This window comes from Ochotona princeps, chromosome 8, assembly GCF_030435755.1.
Source record: "Ochotona princeps isolate mOchPri1 chromosome 8, mOchPri1.hap1, whole genome shotgun sequence".
Classification (NCBI taxonomy): domain Eukaryota; kingdom Metazoa; phylum Chordata; class Mammalia; order Lagomorpha; family Ochotonidae; genus Ochotona; species Ochotona princeps.
Genome location: NC_080839.1, coordinates 48,508,527 through 48,533,477, shown reverse-complemented (window position 1 = coordinate 48,533,477; position 24,951 = coordinate 48,508,527). Strand labels below are relative to the sequence as shown.

Here is a 24,951-nt window from a genome sequence, read left to right as displayed (position 1 = left end):
AGCACCTTCTCATTCTCATAGCCTAAGACATTCTGGATCTTATTATTTTTTTTTTAAGATCTATTTATCTTTCTTGGAAAGGCAGATTTACAGAAAGGAAGAGACACAGAAATATCTTCCATCTGCTGGTTCACTCCCCAAGTGGCCTCAACAGCTGCAGATGAGCCAATCCGAAGCCATGAGCCAGGAGCTTCTTCCAGGTCTCCCACATGGGTGTAAGGTCCCAAGGCATTGGGTCATCCTCTACTGCTTTCCCAGGTCACAAGCAGGGAACTGAATGGGTACCGGAGCAGCCAGGACACAAACTGGTACCCATACGGGATGCCAGCACTTGCAAGGCAAGGATTTAGCCACCGAGCCATCAGGGCCAGGCCCCTGGGATCATCTTTCACCTTCCCTGCCCCAATCCTGGAATCAGGAAATAAGACTTTCACACAAAGTTACAGATACTAGATGCTGTTCATTGTTACCAAAGTATCACTGCTCAATATGGGCACACCTAGCTCCTATGGTTGGTCTCCAGACCCTATTGTAAACTACAAAGTACCAGAATTCCCTGTAAGAAAGTAAACTCCAGCAATCAGTGCACACAGATCAATATACAGATTGGACATGGGGAGGGGCAGGTGTGGTAGGTGCCCCACTTTACCCTTTACACTGTGAATCTATAAAACCATTTATGTATTTAATATGTCCTGTTTCTTCATGTCATTATTTACAGAAATGGCCTAATCATGGCATCTGCTGAAAGGATGGGCAAAGTTACAGATGATAATATGAATTACTAAAAATGACTGATGAAAAAGAAAATTAAACCTATTTAAATTGTTTAAAAAAACAAAGATTATCAATTAAAAGGAAGAACAGATAGTTCTTAGATTACAACCGAGATGTTTTTCTATAGTCGTATTAGTCCAAGACTGTTTTCAAGGGCTAAAGTCTACCATGGTCATTCTGACAAAAGCCCAAGATCCTGTTGGCCTACATACAAGAAAGAAGAACCTTTAAAGAAAAATGCAAGAAACTTTCCTTATTAATCAGATCATCCTCTTTAATTCACTTTTTAACAGTGACCCATAAGAAGAAATATACTGCTATGTCAATTAATTCCATAATGATGTAAATTTTTGCTGATGGTATGTTGGAGCTTTCAATTGACTGGGATAATACTCTGCTGGCTCTGTCTTCAGACCAGAGCGGGTATACCTAAGAAGCCGTTGAACTTGACTGGACAATAAGATGCTGGACTCTATGTTTGGTATACGCTTGCAATGGGGGAATCTCAACTGAACTTGAGCTGTGGTTATGCAACTAGGTGGAGGAATCCACCATGGTGGGAGGGTTTGGGGAGGGGTGGGGAGAACCCAAGTATCTATGTAATTGTGTCACATAATACAATGTAATTACTGAAGTTAAATAATAAATAATTAAAAAAAAAAAAAAAAAAAAAGAAGAAGAAATATACTGGGCCCGGCGCCGTGGCCTAGCAGCTAAAGTCCTCGCCTTGAACGCCCGGGATCCATATGGGCGCTGGTTCTAATCTCGGCAGCTCCACTTCCCATCCGGCTCCCTGTTTGTGGCCTGGGACAGCAGTTGAGGACTGCCCAAAGCCTTGGGATCTTGCACCCGTGTGGGAGACCTGGAAGAGCTCCTGGCTCCTGGCTTCAGGTTGGCTCAGCTCCAGCTGTTGCGCTCACTTGGGGAGTCAATCATCAGATGGAAGATCTTTCTCTCTGTCTCTCCTTCTCTCTGTATATCTGACCTTCCAATAAAAATAAAATAAATCTTAAAAAAAAATAACAAATATACTATACCTCACATAAACACACCCATGTAAAGATTATATCTTATTAATAAATAAATAATTAAATAAATAAATAAATAAATAAAAATTCTATTGGGGAAAAGAATCTTCTAAGTCCCAGTCAATATCCCCTCTTATTCCAAGGAATATTCCCCTACTAATATTCAATGTATTCCTTTCTTAATAGAAATCCAAGGAATAAAACTCTTGCAGGGCCTAGGACAATGGCGTAGTAGCTAAATTCTTGCCTTGCAACCACCAGAATCCCATATGGGCACTGGTTCATGCTCTGGCAGCTCCACTTTCCATCCAGCTCCCTGCTTATGGCCTGGGAGGGCAGTAGAGGACGGCCCAAAGCCTTGGGGCCCTGCATCCACTTGGGAGACCCAGAAGAAGCTCCTGGCTCCTGGCTCCTGACTCCTGGCTTTGGACTGGCTCAGCTCCGGCTGTTGCAGTCACTTGGGGGATGAACCAGCGGACAGTTCTTTCTGTGTCTCCTTCTTTCTGTAAATCTGCCTTTCGAATTTCAAAAAAAAAAAAAACCAACTCTTTTGCCGTGAAACATTTTTTTACAAAAACTATAATAAAAATTGAAACACAAAGCTTCTGTTTGTCGACCATAACAATTTTTAGAACACCTAAAATACCTAAGTAAACCATTCTTCCTTGTGATATCTTTCCCAATTTCAAGTCCCAAAACTCTCAGACTTTCTTCATTATGCTGCCTCCACACAGCTTCCTTTGTAATCTGCAAACTGCTAGCTTTCCAGATAATTTTGTGCACAAAATCTAGATAACCAGTTTCATTTCAGAAAAAAAGACCATAATTGGGCCTACATGTCAGTAATATTGTGGAGGCAAACAAAGATTGCTTCTCTCATCAGGATTTGAAATCTCTAGTTCTTATCTACCAATGCTTGATTTGAACAGTGTGGCCCTGGAAGATTGGCATCTGAGATCATCTGGTTAGCAGGTCATTTGTAATTCCAGTTTGGCGAATAGATTTGGCCTCTCAGTGACACACAACTTTGCTCTTATCAATACTTTGTTCTCTTGGATGCAACAGAACTTTAACAAACTGGATAGAAAAGTTAGTACAATACAAATCTCCCAAAGATTACAGAAAGTTTATCATGCTTACTGTAAAATTAACCCTTCGCACTTTTTAGAATGGCTTAATGATAGGATTATGTCCAGTTTTTATCAGATCCCTGTTGTAGACTTGTAGAAATACCAATCAACAACACAGGGCCTGCGGTGTGCCCGTGGCTAATGTATAAACTGTGAACATGGTTTTAACAGATTCTACTGAGCAAGATGGTCAATTTTATAGTTTTTCTACACATACTTTTCAGTTCTAACATTATGCCAGAGACATAATTCTTAATAAGTGCATTCCATTCTAAAAACCATATAAAACTTATAACTTAACACTAAATTATCATTAGCTTCTAAAATAAAAAAAGGAATTATACATATTTTCTACCACATTCCACTCTGCTAAGAAATCATTTAGGGACTTTATATTAATAACATAGCCTTATGGCAGCTTTGATTGTATTTAGACTACAATGTACTTTGCTGAGTTTCCTGCTGGCAATCATAATCCTGACACTCCGTTCCATTATTTTTGTGAGTGAAGGAAAGAGTCCACCTCAGAGGTCACCTCTCCTGGCGAACTACCTTACTGCTGAAAAATGCCCCATGTTATGCATAAACACACCAGCAGAGAGACTCCAAACAGCTCAAAGTAAGTCAAATGGAGCTGATTCTGTGCCAGAAGAAGGATATGCAAAAAAACAAAACAAAAAGCTTGGGGTGGGGGGAAAGCTTGGAACAAAAGCTTGGAACTATCAAAACATACTTTAAATTCGTATCCTCCCTGTTTCTTACTGATTCAGCATATCCCTTTTCTCCTCCCACTGGCCTCATCCCTCCCAGGTTTCTTACCGAAGCTCCTCAAGGGTTTGTTGAATTTCTCTTAAGGAATCAGCATCAAGGTCATTGATGAGCTCTTTACGGTAACGTATGATGAAGGGAATGGTGTTATCATCATTAAACAGACGGATGATGTTGGCACAAACCCAAAGTTCAATATTAGTTCTCTCAGCTAAAACCTGCAAAATACATTCAGTGAGTTTAAATACTAAAAACTAAATATCTATATTTTAATGCATACCTTAAAGATATTTATCTAATAATGTTCTCCAATCTCCTAAAAGTTGTTTGCTATGGTTTTTTTAATCCTATATGAAACACACATCAACAATGTGAAATTTACTAATGCAATACAACACAATCAGAATAACTACATCATTCAAATCCAACAGTGCTTAATAGGAAAACTGAAGCAACAATACAGCATTTCATCTCTCAAACTGGGAGGCAACAAGCTAGGAGCTGGTAGCTCCGGGTGTTGGCCCAAGTACAAGGGAAGGTGTTTACACCACTTCCAAGGGGAAAGCACAGCAGCCTGCTCTATGCAAGAGGGGCTGTCACTGTTCTTCCTCTGGGCCACCACACAATCCATTACAGCTCCAGCCTCAACTGAGGGAACTGGGGTCAACTGCTCTCCCTGCATCCACTCCAATACCACACAGTCCAATTTCATAAAGCAGTAAGAATATTCTCTGCAAGATGTTTACTGGACAATCTCATTTGACTAGACAGAAGATGGTGCTAATCTCCTCCTTATATCTGGACCCCGAACTCCCTACCCTGAACCAAAAGATAGCAGCCTTTCTCACCAGCTCCACATGATCCCTGCAGGATTAGCAGGCGGTCTCAGCGCCTTCCCTCAGTGCACAGGAACCTCTTGATAGGACTTCAGTGGTTGCTCTCCTGCAGAAGCACTCCTTGTTATCCTCTCTGACCTCCACAAAATCAAACCCATTAGTACTTCCTCTCTCAAACTGGCACCTTTTCCTGATTCGTAGCCCAGTCACTGTCATCATCACCATCTACTACAGTCTTTGAAAAGTACTGTGGTTACCTCCTCCAATATTGTGGTACTAGCCCACTAGGTATGTGTGGCTTGACAGTACTTCATCTAACTCCAGTTCCATAACATCTGGTTCAACAACCAGTTGTGCTGGTATTGTGGCACAGCAAGTTAGAATACAGCCTGCAATGTTAGCATGCCATATGAGCACTAGTTCAAGTCCCAGCTTCTTCACTTCAGATTCAACTTCCTGGTAATGTGTAGGAAAGCAGCAGAAGGCCCAACTGCTTAGACCCCCACAGTCCCGGATGGGAGTTGCAGGCTACTGGCATTGACAGTTACAGCCACATGGGGAGTGAACCAATGGATCAAAAACCATTTCCTCTCTCTTCCTTCCTCTGTCATTCTGCTTGTCAAATAAATAAAATATATCTTAACACACACACACAGCCAAAATATGACACTGCCCTGGCCAAGCAGATTAGCACAAGCACCAAAAAGTTCAGGATTGGGGCTGGAATGGTAGATCCGAGTATGATTATGACAGCTTCCTCTGGAGAAATATAATTTATAGAGCTAGAAACTTAAAGCTACATCATTTTTTTCCTATTAAGAAAATGATGGTGCTAAGAAAACAGTAGAGGGACTGTTTTATGTTTCAGTGCACTGATCTAAACTTTCCTGTTCCAAAATCAATAAATCTTTATTGCGTAAACTATTTTGAGACGGGTTTTACCTTATTGTAACCAATAGCTTTCTAATCAACAGCTTCAGCATCACTGCAAATTCTCTATCACATCCATCTGGCCTGTTACTACGGAGGCAAACAGAACTTCTGAAATGTTCTTTCCCCTCAAATGCCCTTTCCACTAATATCTTTCATCTGACCCTAAGGTAGGGCTTCTGGTTGTTGCTCTCTCCGCCTCCCACCCAACCTCTCCACATTATTGCTGTTTACTTTTCTAAAACCCAGATACAAGAAAGCCCATTATTTTTTTTTTCTTTTCTGGTTTTGAATGCAAGCTCCAGTAACTGTAATCTACCTAGCAATAAAAGTCCAACGACTTTATTAGAGTTTTAAAGTCCCCATCCAAGCTTGGCCCTGATTTGTCACTGCCCTCCAGGAGTTAGTAATCCACAAGGGAAGATAAAACAAATACAAGTACAGTATAAATAAAGCAGCACATGCCAGGCACTGACTACGCTTTCGGAGAAGAGGAAAATTTCTAGGGAGCTGACAAAACTCTGAAAGAAGATGAGAAGTGGAAATGACCGAAGCACTCTTCATGTTGGAGGAATAGGACCATCCGAGCTACCCCAGGGCTCCTACTGCCCTAAACTATCACAGTTACTGGTAGAAAGAACTTAGGACAGCTAAGACTCCAGACCATCTTCTGAACAGTACAGACCCAGACAGCACCCACTGATACCTATGTAAATTTGCTCCTCCAAATTTGTTCCATGTGTTAGGGCAAACAAAACTACCTGTAGTCAGTCATCACTTTGGGACCTCCAAATCACAAAATATCTATTACATTGCTTTAGTCAAACAACTGTTTTAGCTCATGCTCCATGCCAATATGTATACAAGGGCAGGGATAACCAAAACGTATAAAATCAAGTATGTCTTCTAACGGAGTTAACAAGCTAAGAGAAGACACAGAAGTAAACGACAGTGTGTGTGACACGAACTCTCATGGAGCCGATATGCAATGTTTCAAGAGCATAGGACAAGTTAGAACATCTAACACTACAGTGATACGAAAACCACAAGAAAACAAAGGTATCTCCAGATACTTAAATAAGGGTGGCTTGGGGGCAGTGTGGGGAATGGGCAGGAATTCCAGGAAGAGAATGGGATATCAAAAGTCAGTGATCAGAAACAACCGCACATTTTTAAAAGACCAAGCAGTGTGAAGATCAGGTAAGAAATGAAAAGGTAAAGGGGACAGATGGTGAATTCTGTAGAGTTTCAGCTAGGGGTCAGCACTGTAGCAACATGGGTAAAGCTACCACCTGTGAACAGCAGCGTGTATAGCTGCAGGTTCATTTCCTAGCTTCTCCACTTCTGATCCAGATCCCTGCCAATGGCCTGGTAAAAGCAGTGAGACACGGCCCAGATATTCAGATTCCAGCACCCATGCGGGAGACTCAGATAAAACTCTTGCCTTCTAGCTTTGTCCTGGCCTTTGCAGCCACCTGGAGAGTGACTCCCAGGTCTGAAGTTCTATCTCTCTCTGCAGCTCTGATTTTTAAATAAATAAAACAGAATTTTTTTAAAAAGAGGTTTAAAAATAAACTGCTGTATCGGATGGCCACGTTGCCCTATCCAAATGCCTGCTTCAAGACTCTGCTACTCTGCACTTGCACTTATGATCCAGCTTCCTGCTTATGCACCTGAGAGGCAGCAGACCATGATGACCCAAGTATTTGCCTTCCTGCCACCCACACGGGAAGTCCAGATGGCGTTCTGGCCCCTGGTTTCTGCCTGGCCCTATACAGGTTGTTGTAGGCATCTGCAGAGTAAACCCTGGAAATTCTCTATTTTCCCCTCCTTTCCTACCTCTCTCTTTTATCTCCCTCTCTTCCCATCCCTCCCTCCTTTCCTTCCTACCTCTCTCTCCCTGTTCCTCTCTTTTATTTCAAATAAATCTTTGAAAACAATATATGAACAAAGCAAGATGATTTTTCAGGCAAAAACACAAATTAATCAAACAGCTTCACTCCTCCTCCTAAGCACTAGTGCAGAACAGTACAGCTATCTGGCTGTCAACCCCCTCCCAACTAAATGCCATCTTCCAAGAGTCATAAGACATACTCACATTTCCTCAAGCAGCAACAAATAACCTTTAGCCTTAATCTGAATTTTAAAGGAACAGCTACAGAAAATGAATCCAGTGAGTACAACTCAGAGAACTTGCGCTTCAAAATCTCTTTCAAACCTATGCACACTTGCCTGCAGTAAAGCTGGTGATTTCTGCTATTCACTTTAGCTTTACCTAATCATTTTATTATAGCACTTGTTTCATCATATCAAAAAAGTTACTTTAAAGACTGCAGAAGGAAAATTTAGTCTATGCCATTAGAAATCACAAGCAATAATAGGAGAGTCAAGGGGGAATTGGAAAAAGTACCATGGGAAAGTCAGAGGAGTTGGTAATGTTGATTTTTGATATGGAAGCTGGTTGCATGATTTTTTTCTTTGAGAGAAAGACCATGCAAGCTTCAATCTGAGGGCTCACTCCCCCAAATAACTGCAATATCCACGGCTGGGTCAAGTCTGAGGCCTGGAGCTAAGAACAGAATCCTGGCCTTCCACAAAGTGGCAAGGAACCAATTATCTGAGTCACCACCACTGCCTTCCAGGACCTGTACTGACAGGAGGCTACAGCCAGGAGCCAGAGCTAGGAATGCAGCTCTTATACTCCACTGAGGCCACAGCTGATGTAACTGCCAGCCTACACACTCAGGCTTACACTTTGCAATATTTCTTAGCTACACATTCAAGCACAATTTTCTCTATGTACAAGCATGTTAAACTTATAAAAACTTTTAAAGTTCATACTATCAGCTATACTGTAGTAACAAAAAAAAGTTGTTATAATTTATTTTATTTAGTCTTTCCTAGGACAAACAGGTTAAACCCAACAAATGGAACCACATTTAAATGCAGGACTTGAGGAAGATGCTCATTTCCAAGACACTCACCACCTTTTCACTTACTTCTTCCCCTATCTTTGTCACCCATGATCTTCTTCACCTATATACTTCTATATATCATATTTCAAAACAAACGGAGATGGCTAATAAAAAGGTTTCCATTTGCAAATGAAACTAAGAAATTATACATGGTTGTTTCACTTCCCTACACCCACCAACCTCAAAATAAACAAAGTGTACAATAGCAACCACAACTTTAGAAAAGCTTACTTTTCTCAAAGCTTACTTTTCTCAAAGCTTACTTTTCTCAATCATGGAGCCATGATTGGTGGCAGGCTGGGGTTAAGCTACTGCCCTGTAACACTGGCATTACATATGCAGGCACTTTCAAATCCTCATTGCTTTCATTCCAATCTAGCAACCTACTAATGTCCCTGGGAAAAGCAGCAGAAGATGGCCCAAGTATCTGGGCCCCATCACCTATGTAGAAGACCAAGATGGAGTTTCAGTTTCCCTAGCCCAACTATAGCCATTGCAGCCATCTGAGAAATGAACAATCAGACGGAATATTATCTAACCCTGCCTTTTAAATACATAAAGCAAATCACATAAACATATGTGTGTATGTACATATACACAAATACACATATGTACATATGTGTATGTATATGTGTATAAATATATATACATACATATATATGGGTAATATACATACTATAAGCATTTGTCAATGTTGCCCTTATCTAAATGGTTTTCATGGAACTGACTCTCTTCTCAGTCTCCTGTTCTTCCAATACATGCATGGTTCTCAACCATTCCTGGAAGCAGGAATACAAAAACTTCAAAATAACATTATTTTGTTTTCTTTAAAGTGTCTCCTGAGAGTGGGCATTTGCCTAGCAGTTTAGACACACATGTTCCATACAGGAATTCCTGGGTTGAATTCCCAGCTCCAAATTCTAGCTTCTCACCAATTCAAACCTTGGGAGACACTAGTTATGATTAGAATAACTGGGTTCTTCTTGTCACCTGTAGATCTAGACTTAGTTTCTAGCTCGCAGCCCAGCCCCAACTATTGCAGCCAAAATGTAACAGCAGATAAGAGCAGTCTGTCTGCCTCTCTCTCCTCATATCCCTTCATCTGGTCACTTGCTTAAAAAAAAAAAAAAAAATCAGTGTCTCCTCTTTCAGCGGTTATAAAAATTAGCAAACACAACTCATATATACTACAAGAATTGTCTATAAAGTGAAGCTAAAGTTAGGGAAGGGTGATTGTATCTGGTTATATGAAAAGAACCCAAACACAGTAAATTCATGCAGAACAGATTCCGAGGCAATTTCTCTAAGTGACCTGGAGAAGCTGCCATTAGAATACTGAGCACAGGCGGGAGGTGGAGCAATCACTTCACCCAGCTTGTGGGTTGCGAGCAACCAGAGATCCAGGGAACAGGCTTCCAGCAGTCTCGAGTAACTGCTCATAAAGAGGAAACAGGCTGTGTGAAGTTGAAAGGACACACAAGCATATTTTCCATCTGTTATACCCAGAACAAAACAATGCACAGCCCTGCTGTTGGCTCCTTAATGGAGCTTCTGCCACTTGCATCCCACTGCCTGAGCACCTCCCTCACCAGTTACGTTCTGCTCATTCTACACAGCAGGCAATCTTATCTCTCTCTCTCTCTCTCTCTCTCTCTCTCTCTCTGAGAACCATTTTCCAAAAGGCTTTGCTTAGCTGGTACTTTACTGTCTGTACAGAACTCACTTCAGACAAGCTTTATTCTCTCAAAACTCTGAAAAGAGGTTTAGCTATACCTTTAGAGTAAAGTTACCTTGAGTCAATTTTCAGTAATTTTTATCTTTAACATGGTTTCTCGTGGGTCCAGTGCGGAGACATTGTAAACTAAGCCTCTACATGCCGTGCAAGCATCCCTTGTAGATTCACGCCCCAGCTGCTCCATTTCCAATTCAGCTCCCTGCTTGTGGTTCAGGAAAGCAGCAGAGAATGGCTCAGGTCCTTGGGCCCCTGCAGCCACATGGGAGACCTGGAAGAAGCTCCTTATTTCAGATAGGTTCAGCTCCAGCTGTTGCAGCCATTTGGAGAGTGAACCAACAGGTGGAAGATCTCTCTCTGGTTCTCCTTCTCTTTGTAAGTCTGCCTTTCAAATAAAAATTCATCTTTTAAAAAAAGATGGTCTCTCTTTAGTTCTTACCATACAAAGAAAAGTGCATTCTGTTCTAATTTGAGCTAAAAACAAGTTTTGGAGTGTCAATTATTTCTAATACTACATCATGATAATGAATAAAAATATGCAAGAGTGAGTGCTCAGTACAGTAAAGACATGAGTCTTCTATGAATAAATGGCAGGTATTATCCCCTGTCAATTATCTGTAAATAAATGCTGTAAGGTACAATGGCAACGATAAAAAGCAGAAGCTATATAAATCTTTAAGTGACAGTAATCCTTATTCAGATATTTATGAATTTACATTCTGAAGCTGGACCTATAAGTAGCCATTGTCAGGTGGGCCACAAACATCCTCCTCTCTCAAAATCCCACCACTGCCACTACCACACCTACACATAAATACAGATGCAGTCTTGGCAATCCCTTTACTACAATACAATGAGGCCTCTGCGCTGCACACAGCAGCTCAAAAGATACCTGTCCAAGTTCTGTGGAATCAGTCTCTCTCCCTGAAATTTGGAATTAAAACGCACAATGAACAGGTCAGTTCACACAACTAATGAAACCAGTGGCAAATAAAATGTGGAGCTATCATGTTGCCTTCTCTAGAAACAAACAGAGAAATCTACTAAGAAAATACTATATCCAATAACTCAAAGCAGAAATAAATGATTCTAAGACTCCCAGGGAGAAAGAGAAAACTGGAAGTACCTTCTGTGAGTCCTCACCATTTTCCAATTCCTGAGGCAAGTCTTTTGAAAACCAGATCAAAGTCTGCCTCTTTTGTCCTCTGAAAGGTCCCAGGAACCTGACAATAAACTCTTCTGCTTAAGATCACTAGAAGTAAGTTTCTATTGCTTATAACCTAGAGACAAAAGGCTAACGCAGGTCTATGTTCATCTTTCTCAGTGACAAAGATAGGGATGGGGTGTATAGCTAAGTGTCATAAAGCAAATCCTGACTGAACTATAAGTAACTCCTGAATTAACTACGATCTCAGAGATCCAAGACTCCACAGACGTTTAAACCTGTCTCCCTTTCTCCTGCACAATTGTCAGCTACCACAGGGAGATCTATGGCTGTTGGGAAAATAGCTAAAGAGCGTTAGCACTAGCAAAGCAACAGAGGTGGGACATGTCCCTTGCCCCGGATGTCTAGCTTAAGATCAAGGACTCTGCATCATTTAAAAAAAAAAAAAAAGCCTTCAAGTTGAATCTGAAATAGGTGGTCCAAGAACCATAAGCAGATAAAAATAATAATACAGAAATCCTAAGAAGGCAAATAAAGAAGCCCAATTATATTGCTTCTACAGTATCCTTTCCTGGACCATTTAAATTTAATTCAGAAGCAAAAACGAAAGGCAACATTGTTTGCTTTAGTGAGTTAGAGAAAAGTAAAATCAAGAATAAAAAAATACTGGTGCAGCCCAGTTTAAGTCCTAACTGCTCCACCACCCACCCAGGGGAAGATGATCCAGGTCCTGGGGCCCAGCAACCATATGGGAGACCTAGATGAAGCATCTCAAACCAGGCCCAGCCCCAGCCAGTGTGGACATTCAAGAAACGAGTCAATGATTGGAAGATATCTATCACTCCCCATCCCTCTGTAACATTGCCTCTCACATAAATTAAATATACGTATATAAAAAATCACCACTGACAGCCTAGCACGGTAGCCTGGAGGCTGAAGTCCTTGCCTGGCATGGGCCAGAATCCCATATAGGCACGAGTTTGTGTCCCAGTGGCCCCTGCTTCCCATCCAGCTCCCTGCTTGTGCCTGGGAAAGCAGTCAAAGATGGCCCGAAGCCTTGGGACCCTGTACCTGTGTAGGAGACCCAGAAGAGGCTCCTGGCTCCAAACTGGCACAGCTCCGGCCATTGTGGCCACTTGGGGAGTGAATCATCGGACAGAAGATCTTCCTCTCTGTCTCTCCTCCTCTTTGTATATCTAATTCTCCAGTAAAAATAAAATAACTCTTAAAAAGAAATCCCCAGTGAAATTCTTAAATAAATAGGTAATGGAAAAGGCAGATTAGGCACAAAGACAGCCCTAAAGAAAGGTAATGCACATAAGCAGTCGCAGACTGAGGAGCAGCGTTAGCATCCAGAAGAGGCTCCAGTTTCTGCAGCAACAATTCAGAGCAAGAAAAGGAGGACACAGCAGACTCACCACGGGACAAGCCAGAGGAAAGGAGGTCACCCCACCCACCCTGACAGGCTGAAGCCACAGGGAAGGCTGAAATGGTCTCCATATGTGTCAGGACAGCCAAAGATTGAGAACTACGGCTCACAAGCCATTTTATGACACCTCCAGCAGGAATTCTTATAGAATTTTCCTTTGAAAAATTGTTAGATCTTTTTCAGCATATGTTCTATTATACTAAGGGTTACACAGATGCACGAATGGCCAATAACCTATTCATTTGCCAAAACTTAAAAAGGTACCTTTGAGGGTTCAATTTGTTGATGTACTCTATCGACACAGGGTATGGTCAATGAAACACCTTTTCAAACACATACCTAGACTTATCTCACAGCCTAAGATCTCACCTTAGTCAGCAGAACTCCTACGCTAGTCAAAAGGTAATCAACTCCCAGGCCCGAAAGGCAGCACATACCTGTACAATGTCCCAGTTCATGCCCACCTCCTCTTTGATACTATTGGCATTTGCTGGAAACTTGACAGGCTGCCCCTGAGGACACGTTTCAGTCTTCATTTTCTTTAAAGGGGACTGGCCGAATGTAAAGTCATCTTCATTCTCCTCCTTTTTGCAGGTACCTTCCCATACGGTGCTTGTGGATGGAGTCTCTGTCCTGTTATTAACACCCTCTAAGTCACTGGCTTTGTTGGTTTCTTCAACTTTCAACTTCTTGGTCCTCTGAGCTGAAATCTGCTTCGTCTTTGCTGTTTTGAGAGTCCCGGCAGTATCCAATTTATTTTTCCTGTTTTCTACATTAACATCAGCAATAGCCACAGAACTATTCTGTGAAACCACAGAGAGAACATAAGAGAATTAGGAAATAAGAACCAATCACCCTGGAATAAGGAACAAGTTAATCATATACACAAAGTCTTGGAAGAATCACCACAAAGTTATGCTGTGTTATCTACTCACTTACATACCCTACGTTACATGCATATAATTTTTCAGAACAGTTCAAACCTTGTCAGGAGTCAGAGATGAGAAGGGGACAGAAAGCAAGGCAGAAGGGCAATGTGTGGCTTTGAGAGGACACCATGATTAAACTGTTCTACCGGCATCCCACATGGACTCTGCTCCACTTCTGATCCCACTCCTCCTAATGTGCCTGCGAGAGCAGTGGAAGACAACCTAAGCACCTGGGCCCTGCACCCTTGTGGTAGATCAGACGGGATTCTAAGCTCCTGGCTTCATAACGACCAAGCCCCAGCCTTTGTAACCATTTGGGGATGAAGCTGCAAGTGGAGGAGCTCTCTCTCTCTCTCTCACACTTTCTCTTACCCTTTCTCCATCTTTTCCTTTCAAAAATAATAAACATTATAAGGAAAGAAAATATTCAACTGTCATTAGCAGAAACACAGTAGCTAAACCACAGTGAGCATTTTCAATCCAAATGAGTGAATGAATAAATTTCATGATTCCACACTCATCAAATTCCTGATTATTAAGCAACCACTACTTAGTTCAGCCTACAAGGAGAAAAACTGCTAGCTATAAAAATTTCAAAGTCCTTGTGATAATTACTTCACAGCATTAATTTTTGAAGGAGTACTCCGATAGCAGACATCATTCTTATGAGCATTACTGATACAAAAACACCCATGAGAAATATACTGGTTAAGAAAATGTGGAACATACATGCTATGGAATACTATTCAGTAATAAAAAAAAAAAAGTGAAGTCCCCCACCAAAAAAAAAAGAAAGAAAAGAAAACTTTGATCAACTCAAAAAAAAAAAAAAAAAAGGAAATACACTGGTTCCTGAAACGCTGACAAAATCTCATTCTTGACTTAAAAAACTCAGTTCTATCATTTATTATCTGTGTACCATGAACAAGTCATTATATTTTGCCTAGAATCCTCATCTAAAAGAATAACAGCAATTACTCAATAGTCTTTGGAAGGATTAAGGAAGATCATGCAAGTGAAAAGTTGATCATGTTGCCTAACAATAAGCACTCAAAACACTTGCAAATACTCACATCATTACCACTATTGCCAGAAACGAACTACTTCCTAGGAAAAGAAATGTGAAGCAGACAAAATACAGTGGATGGGACTGTAAATAGTACACCCACGGCAGAGTATACCACCATCTGGCATGTTCTACTGTTTATGTAGTTGTCCTACTTTAAGTTCTTCCTAATGGTAAAAACCTGACTGGTTGCCTTCTTGGCAAAGGAGAAGCATAATTCTAGGACAGAGTACCAGTGAAGCCACTGATGAAGCCATTCTCAAAGTGAGTTCCCTTTGGAGTAGAAGCCCCAGAGTAAGCAAACAATAAGCAGAAAATTGTTAGAACAACATATACAATTGGGCCCGGCAGCATGGCCTAGTGGCTAAAGTCCTCGCCTTGAACGCCCCGGGATCCCATATGGGTACCGGTTCTAATCCCGGCAGCTCCACTTTGCAACCAGCTCCCTGCTTGTGGCCTGGGAAAGCAATCAAGGACGGCCCAATGCTTTGGGACCCTGCACCCACGTGGGAGACCTGGAGGAAGTTCCTGGTTCCCGGCATCAGATCGGAACAGCACCGGCCGTTGCGGCTCACTTGGGGAATGAATCATTGGATGGAAGATCCTCCTCTATCTCTCCTCTTCTTTGTATATCTGATTTTGTAATAAAAATAAATAAATCTTAAGAAAAAAAAGAACAACCTACACAATAGCAGAAAATAGCAATGTGATCAGTCAAGATGGTCCAGCACTCCCCCTTATACAGCTATTTACCTACCAGCTCCTCCTTGACAGCCACATCTTTGGATGTGTTCTTCTTTGCCCGAGGCACTCTCTTTGGTTTGGGTTCTTTGGGTTCCTTGGGTTCCTTGGGTTTCTTGGGTTCCTTCGCAATGGGCTTTTTACAGATCCTGTGGACTTTCTTTTGGGGCTCCCAGATGCTATCTTCCTTGTCATCTTCAGAGTCTGACAATCTAGGAATAAATTAACAGAAGAATTTCCAGTAAAAATGAAACCAAATATTTTCAATAAAAAAGAGGTAAGTGCTTTTTGGAAAACGGAAGGCAGGAGATGTCTACATAAAATAGAATGATAAGCATATGACTAAGAACAGTGGTTGGTAAAAATTGAAACAATAAGGATCACTACAAAATGTGCAAGACTGATTTCTCTTCTCAGTTAATCTACACACACATGTGCATACTTTCAACACATGGGAAATAATTTATTATCTTAAGTAATTTACCAAGTCATGTCATATCACAATAAGTGTTAGCTTAAGAACATTCAAAATTAACAGCGAAAAGTGTCTAAATTTGTTCCTAAATGATAATCAATGTATTTAATGTATTAAGTTAGCCAAATCTATGAATGAAGAAGGAAACTTCTCTGGGAAAGACTCTAAATTATACAAGTCAGTACCAAAATCCTCCAACTGCTATTATTAGTCCCTTTCTTTCTTTTATAGAATGGATTGCTTTCTTGATTAAACTAAATCAGGTGCAGCTATAGCACTTTTCCACCAATCAAGGACTGGATTGACAGAAACAGCAGAGACCTGTGAAGGAAGTATCACACCACTGCCAACCTGATTGATCCTATTTCTATCCTAATGTAGTAAGTCAATATTGATAGAAAGGAAGACCATTTCTTTCACAGAAAACTAATGAATAAATATCTGGGGTTTGGTGTTTTAAGTTCCACCTGCAGGAAAAACATGACTGGATAACTTTTGGCTAAGTTGTGGGAGAACAGAATTTCAGCAGGTCAAACCAGTGATATTCTCCAAGTGAGCACTACTGAGAGGTGGATGCTAAGCCCAAAAACAAGCAAAAGACAAAGAGAAAAATCGCAAGATGATCTAACACAACAGCATTGAAATCAAAAAGATCTAGATGTGGCCTAAAGGATCTAGATGTGGCCTAGAAAAGCCATGGAGGAAGGCCCAAAGCCTCGGGACCCTGCACCCACGTGGGAGACCCAGAAGAAGCTTCTGGCTTTGGTTCCACTCAGCTCCTGTCACTTTAGCTATTTGGGGAGTGAACCAGGGCATGGAAGATCTTTCGGTCCTTTTCTGTAAATCTCATCTTTTTTCCCATAAAAATAAATAAATCTAAAAAAAAGGATCTAGGGAAATCAGGGTCCCACCTATACTCATCTAGAAAACCAATGTCCAGACTAACCTTATTTACTACTTTGTCAAGAGGAAGGTGTTTTTAGTTATTATGAGGAAAACACAAGCACAGGTATCATGAGGGGCTCTGGCAGTCGGTCAACTCTATTCCCAATCTTACATCAGTTTCTGCCAACATCTGGTGCTCACCCCTTGGCGTATGTCCTTCACCCAGCTTTCCTTGCTTTCCTTCTACTTCCTGCAGCTTCTCCTTAGTTCCTTTGTTCCCTTCCCCCTCTCCTCAACCTTCCATTGTGGGAATTCCCAAGGCTTAGTCCTCAGCCCTCTCCTCTCCATGCTCTCTTGCCAGCTCACTTTTCTTCTCCTAGGGCTCAGTAAAAGAAACAGTTTTACATTTCTTATATTCAGGACTTCGCATATCCACTTCGTCTGGCAATCACCTTGACTTTACCAAGTCCAAAACAGAGCTCGCGATTGCATCACACTTACACTCCTTCCTCTTCCAACCTTCCCAAAGTGCCAATTTCCTTCACACCCTAAATCCAACCAAGCTGCTCGACCCATCTACTCTACCTTCAAAATATACTCCAGATTAAACCATTTCTCAACATTTTCACCACTAGGCTTCTAAAATGGCCTTCTTAATTCACTCTTCCTGCCTCCATTCTCATTCTGTAGGATCAACAAAAAAAATCAATGTAAATCAGATGATGTCACATCCATGCCTACTATATTCCAGTGGTTTCTACTTCACATAAAATCCTAACACTCTGAAACACCCTATTAGATCTTCCCCAATCCAATCTCATTTCCTATCACTCTCTGCGTTAATGACCCAGGACTGGCTACACTACTCTTGTTGATGCCCCAAGAACATATCAAATTCATTCCTGCCTCAGGGTCTTTTCACCTGCAGCTTTCTCTACTTACAATACCATCTTTATAAGTTACATTCCCAAATTTTATCTACATTGCTTGTCAAATCTCCAAGAAAAATTCCTGACTACTCTATATAAGATGTCCCCAGCCTAAATCAACTATCATGCTCTCCCATGCCTTACTCTGCTTTATTACTCTCTGGTATTAATCAGCCACTCACTTACAAATAACTTCAGAGCACAGTGATTCAAAACAGGTAACAACTTCATACATCCTTTCCCCAGTGTCTAGGTAAACAGAAATGGGTTGGGGGGAGGAAAGTAGAGAGAGGTTTACGGCTGGTATCTAATAGGTAGAGGCCAGAGATGTTGCCAAATGAATTACAAGCACAGGACAGTCCTCAGAATAAAGAATTATCCTGCACACAACATCAATAGTGCACGGGTTAAGAAATCCTAATTAAAAGCAATATTAAAAACTTCCTGCTCAAAAAAAAAAAAAAACCTCCCTGCTCTTATGAAGCTAATAATCTGCAAATCTTACATTACACATGGATTCGATTTCTTTCTCTTTATTCAACACTCTATTACTAACATCAGACAGGACCTGGGGCACAGTATGAGTTCAACAAATATTCAATGCCTGAATGAATAAAAAAAAAAAGATCCATTCCATTTAAACGATAAACACATTACTCCATAAAATACTCATCACTTTCCTACGATCATATTAAATCAATATGCTTACAACTCAGAGGAGGAAGAAAATTCATCTTTGAATGTCACAGTCTGGGCCTGCACTTTTGCTCTTCTTGGCAATGATGACATCTGAAAGAAATGGAACATGAAATCAACATGGCTTGAATAGTCTCGGCACTTTATCTGGCTACTCAAAACTAACATTCCAGGGGGTGGGCATCGTGCCACAACAGGTTAAGCTCCAATAGACAAGCCCATATCGTCGCAGGACCTCCACTACCAATCAGTTTCTGCTGAAGCACCCTGAAAAGCAGCAGCTGATGGCTCAAGTGGGTCAGCCCCTGCCATGCACACAGGAGGTTGAACAGAGTTCAGGGATCCTGCCTTTGACCAAACTCAGCCCTGGCTGTTGCAAGCTTCTGGACAGCAAACCAACAGACCGAAGATCTCCTTATGTCTATCTCTGTGTATGCTCTGACTTTCAAGTAAATGAAATTAAACATTTAGAGGACAGGAGGGGAAATACCTCAGCCTATGGAATTGTATTATGAAAAATAAAAATTATATCAATTAAATAAATTAAAAGGAAAGAAACATTTAAAAATAGCAGCATCAACAACAAAAACAAACACTTCAACAGCTCTACTGCTAGTAAATGCTATTAAGAGGAAAAGGACCGGAGGTCTACACACAAATCTTCTAATGGCTTCAAAAGCCCTATGGGTGTGGACTACCTCTTAAAATGATAGGTTCCTACAGTATGACAATTGTTAACTTTCCAGAACTATATGCTACAGTATTCCTCAAACATTACGTGATAGTGGTACTATTAGACAGTAAATTATAAAGTCCTTTATTAAACCATATCTCAAAAGAAGTATCTTATCCCTTCTGTATCTTCTTACAATATAGACACCATGATGCAAAGCTGGAAAATCATGATAAATGATTGAGTTAGAGTCAGGCTACTCCTAAAGTAACAGAAACTTTCCCTAATAATAGTTAAATATTAAACATATATCATATTTAATGGCCTGGTGCAGTAGCCTATTGGTGGAGGTCCTCTCTGCATACACCAGGATCCCTTATGGGCACCAGTTCATGTCCTAACTGTTCACTTTCCATCCAGCTCCCAGCTTGTGGCCTGGGAAAGCAGTTGAAGAAGGCCCAAAACCTTGACATTCAGCACCCATGTGGGAGACCCAGAAGAAGCTCCTGGCTCCTGGCTCCTGGTTTCTGATCAGCTCAGCTCCCACTGTTGGGGCCACTAGGGAAATGAAGCAGCAGATAAAAATTCTTGTCTCTCCTCTATAAATCTGCCTTCCCAATAAAAATAAATAAATCTTAAAAAAAAAAACAGCCTGACACACACTATTGAGAAAAATTATGACTGTGTGTGTGTAAGTAAACTGATTAATCACCTAGCAACTGAAAATATTCACCAATTCAAAGGCTCACATCTAAAACAATTTAGATATAAGGCAACAGGAAGTAAAGGAATTTACTTCAGCTGGTAAGATTAATTACCTAAAGAATATGTGCAAAGTCATAAAAACCACATTAAACTCTGACATGTTTAGAATCCAAATTCCTAGGCCAGTTGGATACTACGATTGCTCTGGTTTTAGCACTCACTTCCAGGAGGAGGTAGTGTCTGGTGGAGAAACACAGACGAGGTTGTCACCAAATGAAACCTGCTCTTCCACCAGACCAGCTAGCTGCATCAAGAAAAGCAAACCTGGGCAGGGAGCGCTTGCTCAGAAGATGGAAGGGAAAGCAAGCTGCAGGGACTGGCGCAATAGCCTAGTGGTTAAATCCTTGCCTTGCATACACCAGAATCCCATATGGTCGCCAGTACATGTCCCGGCTGCCCCACTTCACTTTCAGCTGTTTGTAGCCTGGGAAAGCAGCAGAGCATGGCCCAAAGCTTTAGGACCCTGCACTCATGTGGGAGACCCAGAGGAAGTTCCTGTCTCCTGGCTTTGGATGGGCTCAACTCTGGCTGTTGCTGCCAACTGAGGAGTGAACCAGAGGATGGAAGATGTTTTCTTCTGTATCTCCTTTTCTTTGTATATCTGCCTTTCCAATTAAATAAATAAATAAATCTGTAAAAACAAATAAAATACATAAAGAGCACATAGAGGGTCAGTGTTGTGGCATAGTAACAGTTGTACCAGCTACACTAAATGGCAATCAATTTAAGACCCAACTGCTTCACTTCTGATCTGGCTCCCTGCTAATGTGCCTGAGGAAAAAAAAAAATGGAAAATGGCCCAAGTATTCAGGCCCCTGGAAGCTACAAGTTACTGGCTTTAGTCTGGATCAGCCTTGGTCATTTAAGTCATTTAGGAAATGACTCAAGAGATGGAAGATCTGTGTGTCTGTGTGTGTGTGTGTATTTATTTCTCTGTAATTCTGCCTTCTGAATAAATCTTTTGAAAAGAAAGTATATATAGAAACTGGCAATAGGAATTATTAATTTTTTTATTATTTTTTTTTATAGGAAAGCCAGATTCACAGACGGAGAAACAAAGAGAAAGATCTTCCAGCCTCTGGTTCATTTCCCAAAGGGCTACAATGGCCAGAGCAAAGCCAAACCGAAGCCAGGACCCAAGAGCTTCTTCTGAGTCTGCCACATGGGTGCAGGGTCCCAAGGCTTTGGGCCATCCCCTACTGCTTTCCCAGGGCACAAGCAGGGAGCTGGATGGGAACTGGAATAACTAACACACAAATCAGCGCCCATAACGGATCCTGGTATATTTAAGCGAAGGATTTAGCTACTGAGCCTTTGCGCCAGGCCCAATTCTAGAACTTCTTAGGAAAGGATTTGCCAGTAGTTGAGCCACTGAGCTGGTCCCAGAATTATTTCTTTAAAACAATGGCAAACACAGACCCAGGAGTATAAAAATTGTAATGTAAAGGCCAATGCTCCTATGGCCTGATTTCCTGTAGCCATTCCTCCCACAGCTTCCTACTCCACATCATAAAACTTGCTAATTAACTAAAATTTTATCCATTTCCATCTTGTCTTTAGATTCAGATTTACCTAACAAACTGCTTGCCTCTGAAGCTATTCAGATGCCTCATAGCTACCTAAAATATAACATATCCACAACGGAATTCCCAGAAACCACTTCTTGTCACAGAATTCATCCTTAACCCAGTCTTTCCCTTCTCACTGAACAGCACTACCAACCGTTTATTTGCTAAGACAGAACCTTGAAAATCCTTTTAACAGCTTCATTAAGGTGTAAATGACAGGGGATAGCACTGTATGTCTTTAAAGCCTACAAATTGGATAAGTTCTCTCTCTCTCTCTCACACACACACACACACACACACACACACAAACACACCACAATGAACATAATGCACATATCCATCATCCTCAAAAGTGCCATTTGCTAAGCCACAACATTGCATATCCAGTTTGCTTTCATCTCCCACAACCATTCCATTAGTAAGTGCGTAAATTCTTTCTACAAAATGTCTTACATCTCCACAATCTCCAAAGGATCATTAGCATCTGTCTAAACACATTTTCCTTTTGCTATAACAGAATACCACAGAGTGAGGAATATATAAAGAAATTCATTTCATACAGCTCTGGGTGGCTGGGGAGCCTGAGTGGCCAGATCCCCTGAAAACCTTCTTGCCAAATATTGTACGCCAAGAGAAAGGGTTCGTGGAGTTCAGGTCTCTCCCTCAACCTATAAAGGCACTAACCCCAACCTGGGACCCCACCCCATGATCTCACCAAACTCTAAGCACCTTCCAAATGCCTCATCTCCACAGACCAGCAATGGCAGGAATTCAGGGATTAAGTTTCTAGCATATGAACTTTGGGCAGGGAACACATTCACTGCACAGCAGTCCCCCCATCTTTCACCTGGATGAGACAACAGACTCTTCACTGCCCCCACCTTCTTCCTCTCACCCTTACAACCCATCCTCCATTTATCAATCTAAAAGATCATTTGGAAAATGCTTTAAGAAGCACTCAGTCACTTCCCACACCATCCTTCACTTAGAATCAAATCACGTCTTAGCTCAGGCTTCAAAACTGCCCTACAGGAATAATGCTTGCCACTCAAACCACATTCACCATTTGTTACAACTCCTGTGTTCAGGCCCGGCAGCCGTGGCCTAGCAGCTAAAGTCCTCAACTTGAATACCCGGGATCCCATATGGGATCCCATATGGGCGCCGGTTCTAATCCTGGCAGCTCCACTTCCCATCCAGCTCCCTGCTTGTGGCCCGGGAAGGCAGTCGAGGACGGCCCAATGCTTAGGACCCTGCTCCCGCGTGAGAGACCCAGAAGAGGTTCCTGGTTCCCGGCTTCGGATCAGCGCAGCACCGGCCGTTGCGGTCACTTGGGGAGTGAATCATCAAACAGAAGGTCTTCCTCTCTGTCCTCTCTGTGTATCTGACTTTGTAGTAAAATGAATAAATCTTTAAAAAAAAAAACAAAAAACTCCTGTGTTCTACTAAGATCCTGTAACAAACAAAATTCTTTCCCACCTCAGGTTCACACTCCCTGGAGCATTCTCCCCCCTGATCATCAGCTGGCTTACTGTTCAGAACTCAACATTCTTCAACATAAAATGGGCTTCTCAGTTACACTTGAAAAACAATCTATTTACTATACCCGATAAGGTATACAAGGATTAAGCTGCCACTGAGGGCAACAGCATTCCAAATCAGAGCACTGATTCAAGCCCTGGCTGCACCGCTTCAGACCCAGCTTCCTGCTACTGCACTGAGAAAGCAATGTAAGACAGCCCAAGCTCTCGAGCCCCTGCCATGCAAGGTGGAGTAGCCAATGGACTTCCCAGTTCTTGGCTTCCGCCAGGCACGGATATTACTGATGTGGCCATTTGGGAAGGGAACCTCTAGATGGAAGACAATTCTCTGTCTCTCCTTCAATCACTTAAAAAATCAGTAAAAAATTTTTAAAAGTCCAACTTCCATTATACAGTGGTACATAACATAAGCTATTATTGTATTGACTGATTTACTGTGCCTATCCCCCTTTGTTTGGGTGGTAAACACCATGAAAACAGGAAATACTTATACATTATCCCATCACACAGAGCTTGGAACTTAATAGCTGGGCTATAACCAATCGGACAAACATAAGAATCACACAAACACAGCCGCTAAACAGAAAAGCACACTCAACTGTCATCATTCCTAGGCAATGCTTTGCAAGGCACTCAATGCTTTCTGGAACAAGAGGCAGGTAATTTTTGATGACTGGGATTTTCCCTCCTCCCAAAATATCATTATCCATGCATATATGAAAATCCCAAATCAATCATTTAGTGATTGCCATGAGATTACTCAGACGAAATACAGCAAGCGAACTAGGGGGGCGAGGATGAAAGGAACTGCACTAATAATGAAGTTGAACAGTAATCTAAAAACTCAAGGATAGCAAAAGGCACAATTCCCTCAGAGGCACCTAAAAAAACCTCTCCCATGAAGCACCCACAAAAGACTTGGAATGTGAGCAGGAATGGATATCTAAAGCATGCAAACCAAACACCCAAGAGCTGGAGCCTCGGAGAGTCCCGCCGTTACCTTTTTTATGAATGAGAAGAGCCTGAGATCAAACGAAGTGGAATGATTCACGGAAACAGACACCACACAGGACTAGACTTAACACCAAGGCAGGTTGTTTCCCATTCCACACCTGTCGCATTAACGACACGTCGCGGGGGAGGTGGGAGGAAAAGCTGCCGTTCATAGCTTTCCTAGAAACGTAGCACACTGCTAGAAACGCAGAGGACTCCGGGGAAAAGGGTGCTGTCCTGCCCGATTCCGGATCTCGGTGGTGTAATAACAACCCTAGGTTTCCCCCTGAGCGCTAAGAGCTGCCGCAGTCTGACAAAAGATGGGCGGCTGCCACGAAGCAGTGAGGAATGTTCCCTGGGTGTGGGCTGAGAATACGAGCACGGACAGCGGACACTAAGCATGAAACTTCGGGGTGTGCTTCTCCCCAAACGCACGCTCCGACTGTGGTAAAGCGGCCCCGGGAACACCGGAGCCGGGAGGACGGTCGCCGAGGAGGGCGCGAAAGCTCACCTTCCCGCGCGACGTCTCGGTGGACCCGGAGCCCGGGGGTCACGGAACCTTCCGGGTCCCGCCGGAAGTTTTTCAAACGCCGGAAGTCCCGCCTAGCGCTCCTGCGGAGTAGCTAAGGTGGGCGAGGGCGGAGCCGAGATGGACTCGCGCAGAGCGGATCGGTGTCAGGAAGCGAATGCGGGGGCGAGCGCTTCCCCTGGGCTGGTCTCGGGCGGAGCTCTCTCCTCGGCTCTCGGAGGAGGTGGAGCGGGGAATTTGGAATCGTGAGTCTTTCCCGTTTTTCTTTCAGTTCAGGATGTTTCTTTTCATGGAATTATTTATTGTGAAGTAGGGTGTTTCTGGCGTGTTTTATTTCCTAATGCCTGGTTTAAGGGTTTCACGCCAGTCTTGTGGTGATGTCCAAATATTG

General features: G+C 42.1%; 1 protein-coding gene across 4 annotated transcripts in view; it reads right to left on the bottom strand.

Annotated features, from left to right (window-relative positions):
* SRBD1 (S1 RNA binding domain 1) overlaps window positions 1-24,596 on the bottom strand; it is a 192,071-nt gene extending 167,475 nt beyond the window's left edge. For 3 of the 4 annotated variants that reach the window (XM_004582781.3, XM_058667994.1, XM_058667995.1), the window contains exons 1-5: window positions 24,543-24,596; window positions 18,505-18,584; window positions 15,523-15,718; window positions 13,208-13,573; window positions 3,755-3,921 (exon numbers count right to left, since the gene is read on the bottom strand). In XM_004582781.3, the coding sequence (XP_004582838.2) occupies window positions 3,755-3,921; window positions 13,208-13,573; window positions 15,523-15,718; window positions 18,505-18,584 (809 nt within the window). In that variant the 5' untranslated portion in view covers window positions 24,543-24,596. Of the gene's footprint in view, window positions 1-3,754; window positions 3,922-13,207; window positions 13,574-15,522; window positions 15,719-18,504; window positions 18,585-24,038; window positions 24,160-24,542 lie in introns of those variants that run through there. The other variant, XM_058667993.1, reaches the window with a different exon arrangement.
* Between the last annotated feature and the right edge of the window lie 355 nt (window positions 24,597-24,951).